The sequence below is a fragment of the Sceloporus undulatus genome, chromosome 1 (genome assembly GCF_019175285.1).
Source record: "Sceloporus undulatus isolate JIND9_A2432 ecotype Alabama chromosome 1, SceUnd_v1.1, whole genome shotgun sequence".
Taxonomy (NCBI): Eukaryota; Metazoa; Chordata; class Lepidosauria; order Squamata; family Phrynosomatidae; genus Sceloporus; species Sceloporus undulatus.
In genome coordinates this window covers 64464667-64483350 of record NC_056522.1, presented here as the reverse complement: position 1 = coordinate 64483350, position 18684 = coordinate 64464667, and the positions used below count along the sequence as shown (strand labels likewise).

The 18684-nt window shown below is 38.2% G+C and overlaps 1 protein-coding gene across 11 annotated transcripts in view; it reads right to left on the bottom strand.

Annotated features, from left to right (window-relative positions):
* Positions 1-246: 246 nt before the first annotated feature.
* CEP170 (centrosomal protein 170) overlaps positions 247-18684 on the bottom strand; it is a 145415-nt gene continuing 126977 nt past the window's right edge. For 10 of the 11 annotated variants that reach the window (XM_042450514.1, XM_042450503.1, XM_042450523.1 and 7 more), the window contains 4 exons: positions 18238-18326; positions 14322-14415; positions 11044-11095; positions 247-2493 (listed from right to left, as the gene is read on the bottom strand). In XM_042450514.1, the coding sequence (XP_042306448.1) occupies positions 2207-2493; positions 11044-11095; positions 14322-14415; positions 18238-18326 (522 nt within the window). In that variant the 3' untranslated portion in view covers positions 247-2206. Of the gene's footprint in view, positions 2494-11043; positions 11096-14321; positions 14416-18237; positions 18327-18684 lie in introns of those variants that run through there. The other variant, XR_006102065.1, reaches the window with a different exon arrangement.

The following is an 18684-nucleotide window of genomic DNA, read 5'->3' as shown; positions in this document are numbered from 1 at the left end:
AGTGTAATTACTGCCTGTACATTATTTTTAACATCTACAGATCTCTATAGGAACACCTATTATACGAGGAAGTGGTTTATTGCTCTTTGCACACATTGTCCAAAATTCAGCAAAACTGACTTTCAGACATAAACACACAGTACACTGTGGAAATATCTTTCCTTGATAATTGAACTTGATTCAAAACACATCATGAACATTTAGTAGTTCACAGAGTTAATCACACAGGTATACTGAATTATTGTATAAAGTTCCAGAAACACTTTATTTAAAAATGGAGCTGTAAATGCCTGTAACAACATACATAATATATGTAACAAAAAATAAATAAGGAGTACGCATCCATACAAATAAGAACATTGTAAATGCAAACATTTATTACAGAACATAAAAAGGTGTAAACATCTGAAAAAATGCATAAAGACCTGTGTGAAGAGCCTAAATGTTTATTTTTTTCCATAACTATTTCCTATTTTCCCATACTTGCATGTTTGTGGTTGTTCTCTTAAGTGATGAAATAAAGGAAAGAATGACAATGGCCAAAATCTTGTCACTGTCCTCCATGCATTTTGTCATAATCTGTTTAAACTGACAACACCTGTAAACAAGTGTTTTTCAGACCTCTGTTAACAGAGAGTGGGATACAGAGTTTGATAAGAGTCAGTTTTTAATTTTAAAACAAAAAGATTAAATCCAATATACAATAGGATAATTCTGGGTTTTTTTATTTTTATATCTCTACAAAAAGTGTTTCTGTATATTTAGTTGGTCAAACTTTGTCATGACTTCCAAAATCCTGTACAGTTTAAAAATGTACAGGAAAAAAGTATTTTTAAACAAGTGACACATAAGATTATTGCTGAAATATTAAAGATTATTTCATAAACGCTTCAAAGTTGTATTTGTAACCATTATAGACTGATGCAAAAACATAGGAAAATTCCAGTTATTAGTAGCATTTAACAGAAGACCTTGAAATTACAGTGTTCTGGAAATACAAGGTTATCTTTTATTATTATTTCCAAATGTTAAAGTTATTGGGACAACTTTAAAGATAAAATAGGCTTATATGAGATATTTTAATAGCTTTGCTGTTACGCAGGATAAGCAAAAGGCCTATGTTAGCAGTTTTCGTCCAGTAATTTTTATAAACATATAAGACAGTCTCACTAGAGGGTCTACAGGAAAACATGAACAATTTGTATGCCTGGAGTCAGCCTATTGGCCAGATTATTACTACTCTATCTCCAAATCTTCTGAAGAAAATTTTACAACTCATGATCATCTCAAGGAGCACTCATAAATGTATTTGTTTGACCTTGGTGACAAAGCATGAGAAGGGATTTCAGGTAATAAATGCACATAGCTATACATTTAAACTGGTTTCATTGTTCCAAACATCTGGACAGAAACAATAAGACGTTTAATTTTCATCAACATCAAAAAAGACATATTGAACAGGATCAGAAAGGGCTAAATGGATTATTTTCAGAAGCAGACTCACATGCCATTTTGACTATGCTTTCCCCCCCCCCCCAGATAAACTGTGACCACTTTTCTGAGTACAGAGTCATCTGCCCCTATTGATACTGATATGTTCACCTTTCACTCCCAGCAAATTTTTAGTGCAAACATAATATTTGAGCTCTGTATACCCCAAGGCAATTTACATAGCAATCAAGTTGTATATATCACAATAGTTTGAAATCTTCGGTATGCAAGAATGAACATACTGTGAAGTCTGCTTTTTTTTTTCTATTGTTGTGTCATGGTATTCAAATGTACTATATCTTAATTTAGTTAACCCTTCTTAGAATCAAATTTAAACATTCAATAATTTCTGGGAATTTCTGGTGATCAGTAATACAGTTACAGTCACCTTGGTACAGGAGACCTAGACATTTTAATAACGTTGGACTTTCATCTGTTTGCAATCTGATTTGACAAATTAAACCATGGAGGAAAAGATTCAAAGTGCTTGTCAAACCCATAAAATACCACATACTGATTTCTATGTTGGTACCAATGTTTACTTAATGAGTCAAGTGGAGTGTGTGACATCCAAAACATCACAATTAAGTAGCTGGTATAAAAAAAAACAACTGCATTTTTACCAAGCTTTTTCTTTTTTTACTCTGAATGATGCTATGACTCTCATTGAATTTTGCACATTCAATCAATACTAAAGGTACTCATAATATTTATGTCATTCACGCAAAGTTGGATCTTCCTCTTCTCCATCTGGATTGAACCTATTAAAATGTATACTGAAATCATGCTCAGATCCTACATTGCCAAGTTCTCTTGAAGCAGACGCAATGACTGGTCGGACAGCCCTTGCCTCTGGTTGACAGTTTGGCTGCAACTGAGGTTGGGCACTTTGAGAAACAGGACTGGACTTCTGCTTAGGTTGAGCTACTTGAACAGAGGCAGCAAATCCCAAATTACTCAGAGCATCCAATGTTCCATCAGGGTCAATCATTGAATTTATCACTGAACAAAGAGAGAAAAATGTTGGCAAAACATCAGTTTCCTTATTTGTTAAGAATTGCACTAGTATTAACTACTTTAACTACTTTTTAATTCTTTCTTATTGAAATGTTCCTCAGCATTTTCTCAATGCCCCTGTATTTTTCAACATTCCCTTTGTGAAGAAGAGCATCATAACACATCTGCTAATTTTTTCAGTCTCTAAATCAATCTTTTCTTTTATACAGTTTCAATAAGAATTACCAAGGAACAACTGAAGAACAAACATAGTGGGGTCCTCATGTCTGCCAATACCAAATTACATTTCACTGAGTCCCTGCCATCTAGCTGTGTGAGAGCATGAAAATTGTGTTGTACTAGAAGTTGCCACCTCAGTGAGAAAGCAAGTCTACAAGCACAATGAAACAATTAATTTTTGCATAGCTTCTCTTTAGTCAATTTTAAGGGAATCATTGAAAGGCCTAGATGGACTTATGAATTGCATCTATTTTCCAACATCTGTCTGTACCAACAAGAAATACTAACAATACTCTGACTTGCATAACAGTTGTTGTTCTTGTTCTTGTTCCATTCATTTTTATCCCAACTTTCTCCCACTAATGGAACTAAAGGAGGTTAACAACATTTTACATTTTAAAAACACTACAAAAGTTAAAGGAAAATATAAAATATACAATTAAACAATTATATATAAATATTTTTGTGGGTTTTTTGGGCTATGTGACCATGTTCTAGAAGAGTTTCTTCCTGACGTTTTGCCAGCATCTGTGGCTGGCATCTTCAGAGATAATATATAATTATATATAAAAATAATTAAAATATTTAAATGCATTAAGAACAATGAAACCATATACCGGTTCTTCAAAACCAGTGCCACAGCAGCCTCAACAGTTTGTAAAGTCCAGGTGGCTCAAAATATTTTAACTTGCTGCTGGAAAAAGAGCAATGATGGGGTCAGCCTGGCCTCTCAGGAGTGAGTTCTAAAGTCTGGGAGCAGCCCCCCCAAAAGACCCTCTCCTTTGTTACCACCAAACAGGCCTGAGAAGGTGGTGGGATAGAGAGCAGGGCATCTTCAGATGATTAAAACCCTAATGGGCTTGTACAGGGAGACATGGTCCTTCAAATAGCCTGGGCCTGAGCTGTGTAGGGCTTTATAAGTCAAAACCAGCACTTTGAATTGTTCTCAGAAACAGGCCAGCAGCCAGTGAAGCTGTTGCTCCCTGTAGTTACACAGTTACAAATTCACAAAATACAAAAGTTAAAATAACATCAAAAATTTAAACCAGATTAAAACTTACATCATTAAACACACATATGTGCACACCCACACCCACACAATGACCTGGTGAATTAACACGTATAACATTATTTACTGTTTTTAAAGTAAATAATTACTTTAAATAATTAAAGAAGCTATATATGTTCTGTTTGTCTCTTCTTCTTTCAGTGGCCAGATTCTGTCTAAATAAGATACCAGTGCTCTGCAGCCTTCTGATTTTGGGGATGAGGCCAAAAGCTACAAAAATACAGAAAATAATACTTGAAAAAAGACTATATAGCTTGGATATGGGTGCTAGTGTATATGCAATGGGTACCTTCTGGGAATGAGATGTTAATTCCCTCTCCCCATTCATCAATCTTATTTGTGAATGAGTACAAGGTACATGTAGCCCCATTCATAAACTGCATCTACCAAAGGGCTCTGTAGCAATAAGTGTGGCCCCTTAACCTCCAGAGGTTGCTCACCTCTGCTGGAGGGTATAGAAAGAGAAAAGCAGGGCATGTGAAAATATTACAGGAGTGCTGTCTTACAAATCTTGAGGATGTTTCATAGGTCTCGAGATTAAAGGTATGCAGAATTATTTCATACAAACATTTACATTAGAATGATAAAATCATAAGCGGGTCTAAGTTTTTGTTTAGGACATCTTCAACAGATCTAAGAACCACAGGAATCTGAGCTAACAACTTCTGTCTAAGGATCCTGCTCATGCCAGCTGAGAAAACAGTGGAAATGTTTATAGGAAGAAACAGAGTCAGATGTAATTCATTCAAATACATCTATGCCAATTAACAAACAAACAAAGCTGAATTAACATTTAGCTTGGCTCATTTACAAGTTAGCTATCAGAGCATAACGTCCATAGAGGCAGAAGACTGTTATTCATGATTTTAAAACAAAAACAACCCCTTAAAAACACAAATGTAGGCAGGCCAACTGACTGGGATGCAAACTGAGAGGTGGTACTTACTGTGAATGTTCATTCTTGGATGAACAATCTACATACAGTTGGGTTATTCCTGTGTGCCTGCAGATGAAGCAGGAGTCCAAAGCCCAAGTTCTTTTCTGTTATTTTTGTTGACTCCCCTCGCTTTGTTTCATTTTCTTTCTCAACCTTGTCTTCTTGTTCAGACAACCCTGAAGGGATGGCATGGAGCCGCCCTTGTTTCAGTTGGATTGGGACCGCGGCAACCACATGCCACTGCCCTGATCCAGCCTTTCCAGGGCGTGAGGAGTGCCGTGGCTATACGGCACTCCTTTGGTGCTGTGTCATATGGACGCAGTGCCAGAGGAGAACTGTGACACTGTGCGCCATGTGGAGTGGTGTGTGGTGCCATGGTGCCCTGGGGGCGGAGCTGGGGTGTACATCATGGAGACGCTACGCCCCGACTCCGCCCCCCCCAGTTGGCCCAAAGTGCTGGCTTGTGCAGGGCCTTAGACACCTGTTTATGTGCGTACCTATTTTAATAACCTTTGCTTGTTCTATCTTTTTTATTTTTTTAATCTTATTTATTTTGCAGCCAGTGTGGGAGGGAATGGATTGCACCTTAGGCCTACCGAAGATGGACCATTCTGGAATGCATAGAGAGTGAGAGTTCGGTACTTACTGTGAATGTTCAATCTTCAACAGGTCTGAGCTGCAATCCATTTCCTCCCAAGCCTCTTCTACCCAAGCAGGCACAGCTTGGGTATCCAAGCCTCCTCTATCTGAGTGAGCATAGCTGCCTTCCACTTCATCACTGACTGCAGGATTGTTTGCACAAAGACTGCATGCTCATTTTGTATTTATCTAATTTATAATGTCATATCTAATTTCATCACAGACATCCTCCAGAGGAGCTGATAAAACATAGGTAGCACTAGTTGATAAAAATTGGGTTGGATGTAGCCATACATTTTAGGGCCTTGGCACTTTTTCATACTTTCAACCAATGGACTTGGGGTGGTGGGTGCAGATGATGTGTGCCAGTGAACTGACTGGAAGCAGCTCTGGGGTCATCTAAAGCGGCTTGAAGCCACCAGAAAAAGGAGTGTGGAAAAAGCTCCTTTCAGGTGGCCTATTTGGTACCACTGCAGTGTCAGCCTGCTGTCAGAGTTCCTGGCTGATTGGCAGGGCCGGAACAGCCAGAGGCTACTCCAAGCTGCCAACCTGCTTCACCCCTAAGAAAACTACCTTAAATGTTAGCAGTCTGAAAGAGGACTGAAACTGTGGACTTGTTAATCTGTTCAGCACTAACTTTAAGTTCCTTGTTGGGAACCTATGCAAGGTAGGGGGGAGCTCAGAAGGCTGCACCCCTCAAAAACCTTTTAGCATGAAGATGTGTAGATAAGGCACAATCATCTGGATTTATTACTGTGCACAATACTACTACCTATCTATTAAAGGTATTTCTTTGCACCTACCTGTAAAAATCTTAACACATAGCTGACTTGTACTTCATGTAATTGTATTTCATGAGACTGACATCAATCAAGGAAGGCTTTCCATGACATGTCATAAATCCTTTGAATGGATGATTTCCTTGATGCCAAAATTGTATTCACAACACAGTCAGAATACCCTTGATGACTCAGTTACTGCCTCTCAATATCCATGTGCTCAGTCATAACCAGCTTGGGTTGTGGTGCAAAACTGGCACATGGTGAGGTAGATCTGGTGGGCTTGGCAGATGCCAATATTTTTTAATTGACATCTGAACCAGAAGTGGAAACCAAAAGTGTCTTGGCCAAAATGGTGTTTTAACATCACTGTAGTCTTTTCCAAACATCTTTGTTAGCACTCTTTATATCATTGGTATTGACAGGAAAACAAATAGTATGCCTGATTGCCATGATGTCACTAAGATGTCATGCTTCTTTACACTTCCACTTCCATCTAATGAAAAATATTATTTTAATATGAAATTCCTTTTAGAGGTGAATAAATTCACTTGGAATGGGCTGTAGTAGATGTCTAATTGTTGAAAAACGTCCTGATTGAGAGACCCTTCTCCCTGCTGAATATTGTGCCTGCTCAAGTAATTTGCTTTCACATTCAGTGAACCTTTCAAATAAACATATGTAATTGACTTCACTGCATTCTCTTCCCACTGGAGGAGTCAGTCTGCCTCCTGATCAGAAGAACTAACCTCCTCATTTGCAGATGTATGATTTTACAAACGTGTTGTCTGTTGAAATCTGAATGCTCCTGTCTTTTCTGCTGTAAGCAAACACCAGCAGTGCCAGTCTCATTGCCTTCCCTTCTAAATAATTTATGTTGTATGTTAACTCCAATCCAGTCCATGCCTCTTGGATGGATGGGCCCTTGCAGTGAATTCCCAGCCAGAGAGACTCGCACCTGTTGTGATCACAATTGTTTTGGTGGTGTGAAAAGTACACCTCTGTCCAAGCATTTCTGCTTGATCCATGAGCCTAATTCTTTCCTTAGAGTTACAGGTAAGCATACTGTATAGCAACAATTATTAGCTATTACAAATCAATATGGTCTCAAAACTTGCAGTAACATTCTTATATGCAGTCTTACTCAGGAAACCAAATATATTGTTACAACTAGGAGACTTATGACTTTCACCAGCAGCATGAGTTCCCCTGAACTCTGATATCAATTTTTGTTCTCCCCTGAAATAGATACATACATCACTTTTTGCTGTCTATAGCCCGGTACAGACCGCCCCAAAAGAATGGTCTGCCGGTGCCTAGTTTTGCTCCACGGGGAATTCGCAGCCTCCAGACTGTGGGATGGAGCAAAAAGAACCCGCAAAAAGCAGGTTCTTCTTGCAGCGCAATTATTATGCTGTAGTGCGCCAATGATGCACTCACGGTCATAATGGCGCCACGACGTGTGGATGCTAGGCATCTTGCACGTAACAATGGCGGCACCCATCTGTATAGGGTGCCACCATTGTTACGCCCTTGTCACGGGCTAGGGTTGAGGCACATGTGGGTGGAGCACCCTCAGCCAATCCCTAGCATGTGACGAGGGCACCCAATAGTCCTGTCTATACCGGGCCTATGTATGCCCCTAAATGTGTCTTGACTGAAGATAACTCTTCTTTAAATTCAATAGAAAATCATACTTTTGAAGCGCTTCTATAGTACAGGGCACCTTTGCCTTATGCAGGGATCTGTTCTGGACCCCATCGTGTAAGGCAGATTCCATGTGTGTTTCAGCCCCATTGAAACTAATGGGGCTTGCGCATGCAGTGAGGCACAGCGCACACACCACAGGCATGCCCACCATTGATTCTTTGTCGCACAGCTTTCAAAGTAAGATGAAAGCCACATATGGCATGCCCCTGTATGACGCAGGCGTGCAGTATTCCTCAAGTTGCTTTCTATTTTGTCCCTGCATCCCCCTTTCAGCAGTATGTCATCCATATATGGGAATATTTGAACTCTGTTGTTTGAGGTGTGCCACCAATGGGGCCAACACCTTGATAAAAACCCAGAGTCCTGACACAAGACTGAAGAGAAGAACCTTGGATTAATAATATAAGCTTAGAAGTGGAACCTCAATTACCTCCTGCAAATTGGATGTATCAGAATGCACAAGTATGCTTCTTTGAAATCAATTACAACTATCCAACTGCTTTCCTGCAAATTTTCTCTGACACTTTGGAATGTCAACAGTTTGAATCTCTGATACTGTAGCAAAGTATTAAAATATCTGAGATCCAAAACTGGTCTGGAAGATACATTGTTTTTGAATACTGTAAAAAGGCTTGCACATACCCATTTGAATCTCTTGAGAATGGAGTACCATGGCAATGGAGTACAATCTGCAGAAGGTGGTCTGTTTCTTTTTCTTACAATTTTTTTATTCTATCATGTCTTTTTGGTACCACTGATGGAAGGTATCTGCCTCTCGGTTTCCGGATAAACAACCCTGAGTGACAATCTGATTTAACCTGTTGTTGCCTGTGTCCTTAGTCAACTGAAATGCAAAAGCCTTCCAATTGCTGTAATTGTTTTTTTTTTTCTGTCAATATTACTGGCCTGCAAGAAGTCTGATCTGCCCCACTGTGATCTTCTAAACCTAGCCCCACTTTGTCTTGCATTACCTCTACCTCCTTGAAAGGTATAATAGTTGTTTCTGAATAACTTCCTTTCTGATTTCTTTCTTTGGATTGTAGTCCTAACTACAATTTTTCTTATCCCTGCTCTCCACTTTACAAATGGGCTGTTTCGTACGTACTCCATACGTACTAGGGTTGCTTAGGGGAGTCTCTTTTAGACCCCCCAACCCTAGTATGTACAGAGTACGTACAAAATGGCGGTGCCCTGTCCACATGGGCGCCGCCATTACGACGTCACGGCTGCACCACCTCCAAATGGAGCGGCGTGGACATGACGTCCTGGTGCCACGGAAGGACGCCTGTGGTGTCCTTTCTGCAGCGCCAGAAGGAGCTCCATTTTGGAGCTCCTTCTTGGTTTTGTGTCGCTGGCGCAGCCTTTACACGGCTGCGCCAGTGACACAAAGGAGAAAGGGGCCTAGTGGCCCCTTTCTCCCTTTCCTCGATGTGTTAGGGTGTCCTTGGGGCTTGAAGCCCCAAGGACATCCCTTTCTAGGTCACGGGGAAGCAGCCTTTTGCCGCTTCCCTGTGGCCTGGAAAAGCGGCGGATCGGGGCCTCAGGGCTGCTGCTGTGGCAGCTGAGGCCCCGATCCATCGGGGAAAGGGGCGGTCTTCAAACCACCAACATCTCTAAGACTGTCACTCCAAACTGTAAATGTCCTGTGAATGGCATGTATGCTAAACGTGACCTTGATTTTTGTTTAGCCTCCCAGTGAGCAGAGGCTTTAAGCAAAGGTCGGATGACCATCTATTGGGGATGCTTTGATTTGGATTTCCTGCATGGCAGGGGGTTGGACTGGATGGCTCTTGTGGTCTCTTCCAACTCTATGATTCTATGATGGAACCAGACAGATCTTCTGGTTAGCGCAGTGGCTGTAATGCCTCTTACTACAAAAGCAGCTACATTGTGTCCTGTATCTGCTACAAACAGCAGGACTATCTGTATCCTTTTACTACCTTGTACGAGGAACTCATACTAATGTTCTAGGATTCAAGAATTTGTTGTTCTCTAAGACACATAGAGGCAGCAATTGTAGAATGTAAGGACAGCTTTGAGGCTTCACAAGCCTTCTTCAACCCTGCCTCTGTTCTACACTCATCCATCACCACTATGGTGGTATCACCTTCCCTAGGGATTACTGCATGAGAAATCAGTGCTGAAATTGGACCACCCACTAGTGTGCCAGATAATCCATAACCTTCTTTATATTTGTACAGAGCTTCTGGCTGTTTTCCAATAATATCTTTATGTTTAATGGGGCCTCCCAGTCCAGATCTATCAGCTCTTTAATCATATCTAGTAGTGGGATCCCTGGAATCTTTAGTACTGATGCTACTCTGTTGCCTGTGTCTCTGATCATTTTCTGGCTGAATGACATTTGGATTGGCAACTAAATCTAAAGTGTGCAGAACTTTTTTCAAACTATGTCTATATAGCTTCCAACAATCTACAATCTTTCTCCATTTCAATCTTGGAAGACTCCTCTTTTTCACTGTAATTGATTCTCCAGCCTCTCCAAACTTTTGTGAGTTCTCTTATGAATCTGACTCCAATATCTAAATGTCTAAATGTTTAGATTTCTCATGTGGTGAAAAGTCCCACAAGGACTTCTTCCTTTTTCTGGTGGTAAAAACACGTTAAATAACTAGTAATTTGCTGCCCTCATGAGAGACCCAAAATCTGCTGACTGAGTTGGCTGTGGCTGCTTCACTCTGCCTAACAGTATGGTTGTCCCTCAAACCAGCTGAGTTATTTTGTTTTGTTTTTGTTTTTTAAAAGCAAGTCTACTCTGGCAGAAGCAATGTGAGAGCCACCTGGCCTGCCTAGTTGACACTATTTCAGGAAGTTCTAGAATCATGCTTCTTCCACAGCAGTAACACATGGAGTTGGGGAGAACCTTCCCACCTATGCAGTCATCTATTGGAAGAGACACTGTGTTTGTATAGTGAAGACAAGAGCATAGAAAGCAACCTGCTTTATTTTTTAAGGCCAAAACTTGGGAAAAGAAAGAGAATGTCTTAAAATTGGACAATGTTTTCATTCTTCCTCTGTCCTGATTCCTACTATCAACCCACTATAATTTAAATTGCAATTAAAAATATTAAAAAAATCTAAAAATTAATTAAAGAACATGTCTGACTCTGTTGATTGCTATTCTGACAGCTCTTTTAGCAACATATGTTAAAATCATTAAGTACCTTGCAGCTGTTTTTCAACTCTCTTCAGTTCTTGCAATATAGATGATATTTCCTGGAGGAACACAATTGAAAGTTTTATTTGTTTCCATTAAGAAAATTCCATTAAGAAACATTTTACATATGATAAATACTATCTATTGTTTGCTTAAATAAAAGAAATACACGATAAATACACCCAAGAGAAAAGAGATGTCTTTTTAAAAAAATTACACAAAAGGTGTCTTTATAGGAAAAATTCGAAGGGTTTAAATTAATATTCTTTCACAGAGGCAGACAGCCACATGCCTGCCACAGTTTTTGAACTACAACTTCCACAGTCCCTGACTATTGGCCATGCTGATTCAGTCATACTGGAGTTGTAGTAAAAAAAAAAAAAGTTTAGAGAGCTTCATTTTGCCTATCCTGGTTTAACTATTTATTTTGGAGAAATCACATGGCATTTGAAGAAATTTAATCTCTGTGCAAGCAAGTCAAGATAAAAGCTTAAACTTCCCCAGGTTTTTTTTTTAACTTAAAAAATCAACAGGGCCCTAAATTACATCAGAGTTCTGCCACTGGAAGGAAGAGTTAGCAATTCCTCTTTATATTACTGACTCACCCACCACCCTTCCAGCACACGATCCCAACAAAATTCAAGGCTTCCTGTTTCCCTCATTTTAACTTGGCACAAGGAACTGTGAGGTCCATGGTCTGCCCTAAGGGTTTTTGTGGTCTCTAGGCTTCCCTCACCTACCCCAAAATCTCCTGGATCTCCCCATAGGCACTTTTGTGGCATTTTCTGTCCCACACAAACCTATAATCCTATGGAACCTGACTTCTGTTTGTGATGTTCAGCTAAAAATGGTACTCTGCATTACTTCCCCAATCTAATGGATCCTACAGCTGATGCTGATTATGCATCTTTCACATTTTATCCAAACTGCCACCCCTATATTGATAACCCCTTTCCCTGCTGTTATCGGTAGTTCTAAATTAGGGGGAAGCACATACTTTGTGACTGAACACTGGCTTTGGGAAGTCTGTTTGATATTCAATGTAACACTGCTGTGGAAACTGCTGCCCAAGTTAGGGATATATCTGTGGTTCAATGTGGTCTGTAGCAGTGACGTCACTGGGACTGGTATCACTTGGTGCAGTAACTCATGATGTCACCCCATCCATTGAACTCCTCCCATACTTCATCATATAGAAACCTTAGTAATGTTTTTTTGTACTGAAGTTGCTCATAAATCATAATTCCTTTATACTACTAAATAAAGCAGTTGTGAAATGAACAACTAGCAAAATTAAAATTTTACCTTCATAGTACAATATCATAAGCACTGCCTAAATGTATTTACATTTACTTAGTTTCATGTGGTTAAAGTGAAAATTTGGTAAGATTTGATGTTTCTAAAGATTAAAAAAAACCCTCAGGGCTCTCCTTTTCTCTGCCTATTGAGCCTCACCCCAATCATGCATTCTCTTCTGCTGAGCCCTGGGGTTATGAATATACAGTTGTCCCTCCATATTTGCTAGGGTTAGGGGAACAAGACCCCCGTGAATATGGAAAACCCGCAAATAACAAAAACACTGTTTTTGCCTGAGAGGACACCTCTCTAGGAATCTCTAGGTCCTCCAGTGCAACTCTGTGGTCAATGTCCAACATACACTGACCATAGAATGGCACTGGAGTAGCTACAAATGGTCTTTCAGTGCAACTTTTAGTTAAAGTTGACCACAGAGTTGCACTGGAGGACCTAGACAGTCCTAGAGAGAACACATTAATGAAATCCGTGAATAATCAAAGCCGCAAATATCAAAGCCGCAAATATGGAGGGATGACTGTAGTTGAATACCAGAGCCCATTTCCCTCCTTAGGGTATTCACTCAGTGCAGTCTGCACCTCCTATTGACACCCCTGTTCTATACTATATAAATGGTCATAGTTATCCAGATGGTTATCTACAATCAGCCCTTCCCTTATGTGGGGGATCTGTTTCGGATCCCCCCCCCCCCCGAAAAAAACCATGTATGCTCATGCCCCCTTGTAAACAATGGGGTGTGTTCACGCAGTGCAGCACATGCACCATTCATTTAATTGTAGCGCGGCTTCAGCTGACTCTATAATGCATATGTTCAATTTATTAGTAAAATTATGTATTTATATGGCCATCCCTAGATACTGTTTAAGTACACACACACACACACACACACACACACCCTTGATAGTGAGGGTTTTTTTTTACAGAGGGTTTCCAAGCCCTGCCCAAGCCTCTCCCTTTTTATCCTTGCCCTCTGTCCAGCTAGATTTTTTTGGCAGTATTGGCATTGAGGAGATGGCAAAAGAGGACTGGTGAAAACAGACTACGGGTATCAGGTTGCAGCAGCATGCCCATAGTAAAAAATGCAATAATCAAAGCTTGAATTGGGAAAGAACAAGATTCTAATTTAATAAAATCTGCTAAAGTCATTTATGTGCCTAATTACTGCAGGTAAGATAAAGTTGAGCTATCTCCAGAAACAAATTAGAGAGAGATAAGCCCGCCTCACCAGCTACTGCCAGTATGTTTGGGAGGGGGGGAAGCACTGATCTAGAAGTCTAGTTACCAAAGTGAAAATTCAAAGAAAAGTAGAATTTCATGAAAGGAAAGATCATCTGTGAATACATTTTGGAACAAGCTTTCATGTAATGTTTAGAAGGCTCGAAGCATTTTGCTTATTTATGCAAAGTTTACCAGATTTGACTGTTTCATTTCACATGTGTATATTATTAGTTCCAAATAAAAAGTTTGTTCAGGCATGCTGAGCTGCTGCTCTTTTTTGTAGTGTAACAACCTATCCCTATCCTTTCCATGATATTTGTGCCTCTAGTACCACATATTCTGTTAAATAAGTACAGTGGACCCTTGTTATACGTTGGGGTTTGATCCCAAGATCCTCCATGTATAACAAAATTTGTGTATGATCAAGTCCCTTATAAAAAATGGAAAATCAAGGTTTGATATTTGAAATTTATACTTTTTTTGAACATTTTCAAATCGTGTATGCTTGAATTTGTGTATAAAAAAATCTGTGTATAAGAAGGGCCAACTGAATTGGGCAAGAAAGTATCTATTTTGTTAACTGAGGGATATCTGTACTTTTTGAATTGTCATTAAAAAATCTTTTGATGAAAAGATATTTTTAGATATAAAGTATTCAAAATCTACTTTCTTAAATCCTAAACAAATCCTGAGGAGCCCATTCCTTTTTTCAACAATATCTATCTAAGAGTAAAAGATATTATATCATCATACCATGCTTGATGTCTTTACAATTGGGATGTCACTCTCAGCTCGCAGTTTCTTTTCAATGTCTTCCCAGTTCCGGTCTTTATCCTTAAATAATATTCTGTACACAATGACAACAGATTAATTATATGGGCCTTACTGTAGAAACATACATACTTCCATAAACCAATGAAAATAAACCAGGCCACTTTCACTGAGGTAGTTTCAAATTTTCTTGTAACTGATAAGAAAGGGTATCTCAACCAATTTTTTGTATACAGATTTTATTTATTTATTTATTTATTTATTTTGCAAAATGTTCCAAAATATTAAACATCTCATTACAGTTGGCCATTTGTTTTATGGAGTATCTTGACACATTGAAAAGTCCTAAGCGAAAAGTGTTCAATAATCATATTTGGGGACTTTTTGAGAAAATTTCAAATATATAAAAAACAAAACATTATTTTTTGCACAGAGCATAAGGTATTTTGTGCAAAGCACACTCTTTTCTTTGCAGAAAACATTTCTGCATGGAAATTATAATTTCTGAACAAAATCTGAAAAAATAGCCCTGTGATAGGGAAATTATTTTTTAAAAGCTCAAAAATTCTTTTTGCCCAGCTAAGAGAAAACACCTGAATTCCTTATTTTTTGTTCCTGTGAGAATGAAATAAATGAAGATTTATAACCCTACTATCTCTCTCTCTCTCTCTCAAAATTATCTTATTCCAGTTTTAGAATGGAATTTTCAGTGTCTTTTTTTCCCCTTTGAAGCATTAGTCTAGGGCTTCTCAACCCAACAGGACTTCTGAAGTGGTGTACAATGGATAAAAAACAAACAAAAACATTTAAAACAGACTAAAACAACAATTCATGAATAGTTTAAAAACCTCAACTCCTCCCTGTGAGAAAAAAACCTCAACAATTTACCCTATATAGTTGCCTCTTGAAAACACACACAGAGGAAGGCAGATCTAGAAATTCAAAATTCTTTCCTAACTTGACATTTTCCACATCCTTTGGAAACTGAAGAATGGAAATATTGGCAAAGTAAAAGAAGAATTTCTGTTTTGAACCTTGGTGCAACTGAAAAAAGAGAATATGGAGCTGGATTTTATAATTATTAGTATTATTTTTACATAGTGCTTTCAAGCTACATCTCATCTTGTATATAGTAGACAAAAGAGAGAATTCCATTCTAAAACATGAGAAGGAGAATTTTTAAGACAGACAGAAAAAAGTAGAAAGTAAAGATCAAACCAGAACAGAGATTTTGGTATATAAAGATGAAAAAGAATAAGGGCATGGGTGTGGATCCAATTTGGTTATTTACAAATTTGGATTAATTTATATAATTGTATGCTTATTGATACTGAGATGAAGAATAAAATCAGGAAATCAGGGAGGTATCATAAACATGTCCTTCACTATCTTCGTTCTGACTGAATAAATGCAGGTTCTGGTCATAATGAAGAGATAACATTTCTAGACATCCCAAATTACTGTACCTAGAACAATTAATCATAGACAATTGACCTGAGGGCCAGTGGTCCTGGACTTAATGCTTCTGTGGGATATGAGTGTGGCTGAACTAATTAGAAACAATGATTACAGAAATATAAAATTTAATTTATAAGTAAGAGGAAAATGAAAGGGAGCTCTGAAAAAGTTCTAATTGGCTTCAAAAGACAAAAGCTTGTATAAAATGGGGGAACTGGTTAAAAAGTTCTATGAAAACTCAAAAGGATTAAAATAAAATGTGTGTGGGCTGTTTAAGACTACAGTGAGAGAGGTTCAGCTAGAATGTATACTACAAATCAGGAAAAGGTAATTTGAAGTTCCTGTCATTAAGGCATGGTTTTCAAACAGTTTGAGGAAAGTAACAGATTTCAGTGTGAAGGGAGGTCACCGGGACTGAGACTCTCTGTAAGGGTCTGATTAACATGATAAGTCCCAAGATGCTCATGGGTCCAAATGGGTTCCCAATAGCTCCTTGGGAGCTGCGCAGAGCAGGCAATCCTAAAAATCAGGATACCAAGCTGAAAGCAGACAGTACTTAAGACAATATGCTCAAAGTTTTTGACTTTTGAGTAAGTTTAGCCATAAAGTAAATGACCTTAAACTAAATCACTCTTTCTCAGTCCTAAATCTGAACACAGGAATTTTGGTATTACCCTATCTCTCTGGATTGCAAAATCAACTAAGACATTGCACTTTGGAAAAGAGATGCACCATTTTAATTCAAGTACGTTATAGGGCAGTTTGAGAATAAGCAGGAGGAAATAGATATGATCAAAGGAATTGGCAAATATTAATGCAGAAATGTAGCTAGGGAGAGCTGATAAAAATCTCAAGAATAAGAGAACCACCCAAGACCAGATGAAAGGAGGAGGCAAATCTTTGATTATAGAACAAGCCTGGTAGAAAAACAGATATAAGAAGTATTTTATTTCCAAATATAGTGGACCCTTGTTATATGCTGGGGTTTGATTCCAAGATCCCCCGGGGATAACAAAATCTGTGGCCTGTTACAGACAGCCAAAATAAAGCTGCTTCGAGTCACAGTGGAAGTTTGGTGTTTCAATGATGCATGTGCCCTAAGAGTCCAGAAGTCACACCAACCCCACGCTCAGCCCTAAGAACTGGAGGTGGCTTGGTGTGCTTCTGGACTCTTAGGACGCATGCATCATTGAACACCCATACCTCCACTGTGACTCGAAGCTTTGGCTGTCTGTAACAGGCCTGTGTATGCTTAAGTCCTGTTAAATATAATGACATAGCAAAATGGTATCCCTTATAAAAAAATGGAAAATCAAGGTTTGATATTTGAAATTTATACTTTTTTTGAACATTTTCAAACCGTGGATGCCTGAATCCATGTATAAAAAAAACAATGTATAAGAAAGGCCAACTGTAGAACCAAGTTGAAGATTAAAGTAAACAACTGTCACATAACCTGAGAAATGAATAGGAATAAAAAAAAGTAAGGGAGGAAGAGGGGGAAAAAGAAGGAATGTAGCAGCACTTTTAAGACTAACTGGTTTTTATTTTAGCAATATCCACCTCTACCTTGTCTTTATGCTGCAAGAGACTAGCGTAGCTACTTTTTTTTTTTTTTTTTAAGTACAACTATGTTATTAATAGAAGAGGAAGTTATTAAATTCACACTGTGAAGTGAAAAGTCTAATTAAAACACAGGTGTTAGCAAAGCAGGAGAACTCTAAATTCTTTCCTTCATATTTTTCTTGATTACCAGTACATTATAATCCCCATTTAGTCTAATAGGAATAGAAAAAAAATTGTTTACTACTTTCTGAAAAATGCAACAGCATCTTGTTATGTATGTAACAAGGCATGCATATGCAACCACTCTGAACTAGTTCTGATTAAGATAACAGTTCTGTGCATGTGGAAGGAGAAAAAAAATCAGCTGCCCACTCAAATGCATCTACTGTTTCTACTCTGCTTTTGAATACTCTAAATAAGGATTAGGTAGAAAAAAGTGTATGTGTTGGCTCAGACTATGTCATATGTAAATCAATTATGTAATTTGGGGTTTTAATATTGGATTTTTGTGTCTTGTGCTTGTTGTGCCTATGCAAATTAGATATCCATGCATAGAACTTAGAATACTTGATGAAATCACCCAAAAAGTTTTTTTTTTAAATACTTCTGAAAGAAATTCAAGATAATGAATTGTGGGCTTTCATAATTTACCACTAATGTTAAGGAACTGTTTTCCCCACTGGACATCATAATATGCTATGCTGAAGTATGCAAGTTAGTTTTCTAAAGATAAGCAGGATCAATCTATTTCTATCAAACAATGAACATAGCCCACCTATTTTAGTGGGACATGGGCAGCAGTCAAAGCAAAAGCTATTTTTTTTTTCATAACAACTTTTGCCAGAGTATTATTTTGATAAAAAGCACAGCTTACCTAATTTTACCAGCTGTTTTATCTATAGATTGTCTAATCTTCCGGGAAAACTGGAAGACTGAGGATAACAGCAAGGTATCTCCCATAACCTGAAAATTTTGAAAAGACAACTCTTCACTGAATTAATACTGTTTCTAAGTTATCTACTAAAAAATAAGATTGTATATTGTGGCTTTTTAATCCTGTACAATTCTTCTCAAGTGTGTTTTATTTTACTTTACAAGTATACTTTAGTTAATCGTCAGAACCACAGATTTTGATCTCTGTGTCATAAGACTCATGCATGCTGGGTATGAATATTATATTGAATTGGATAGCATTAAGTTAGAGAAGTACTCTTTAAAAGCTTTGCCACAATATTATAGGCATATTCATAATAGATAAACAGAAATTTGCTTCAGGATAGCTATAATCAGATTGTTGGTATCTGCAACATTAGTTTATGAA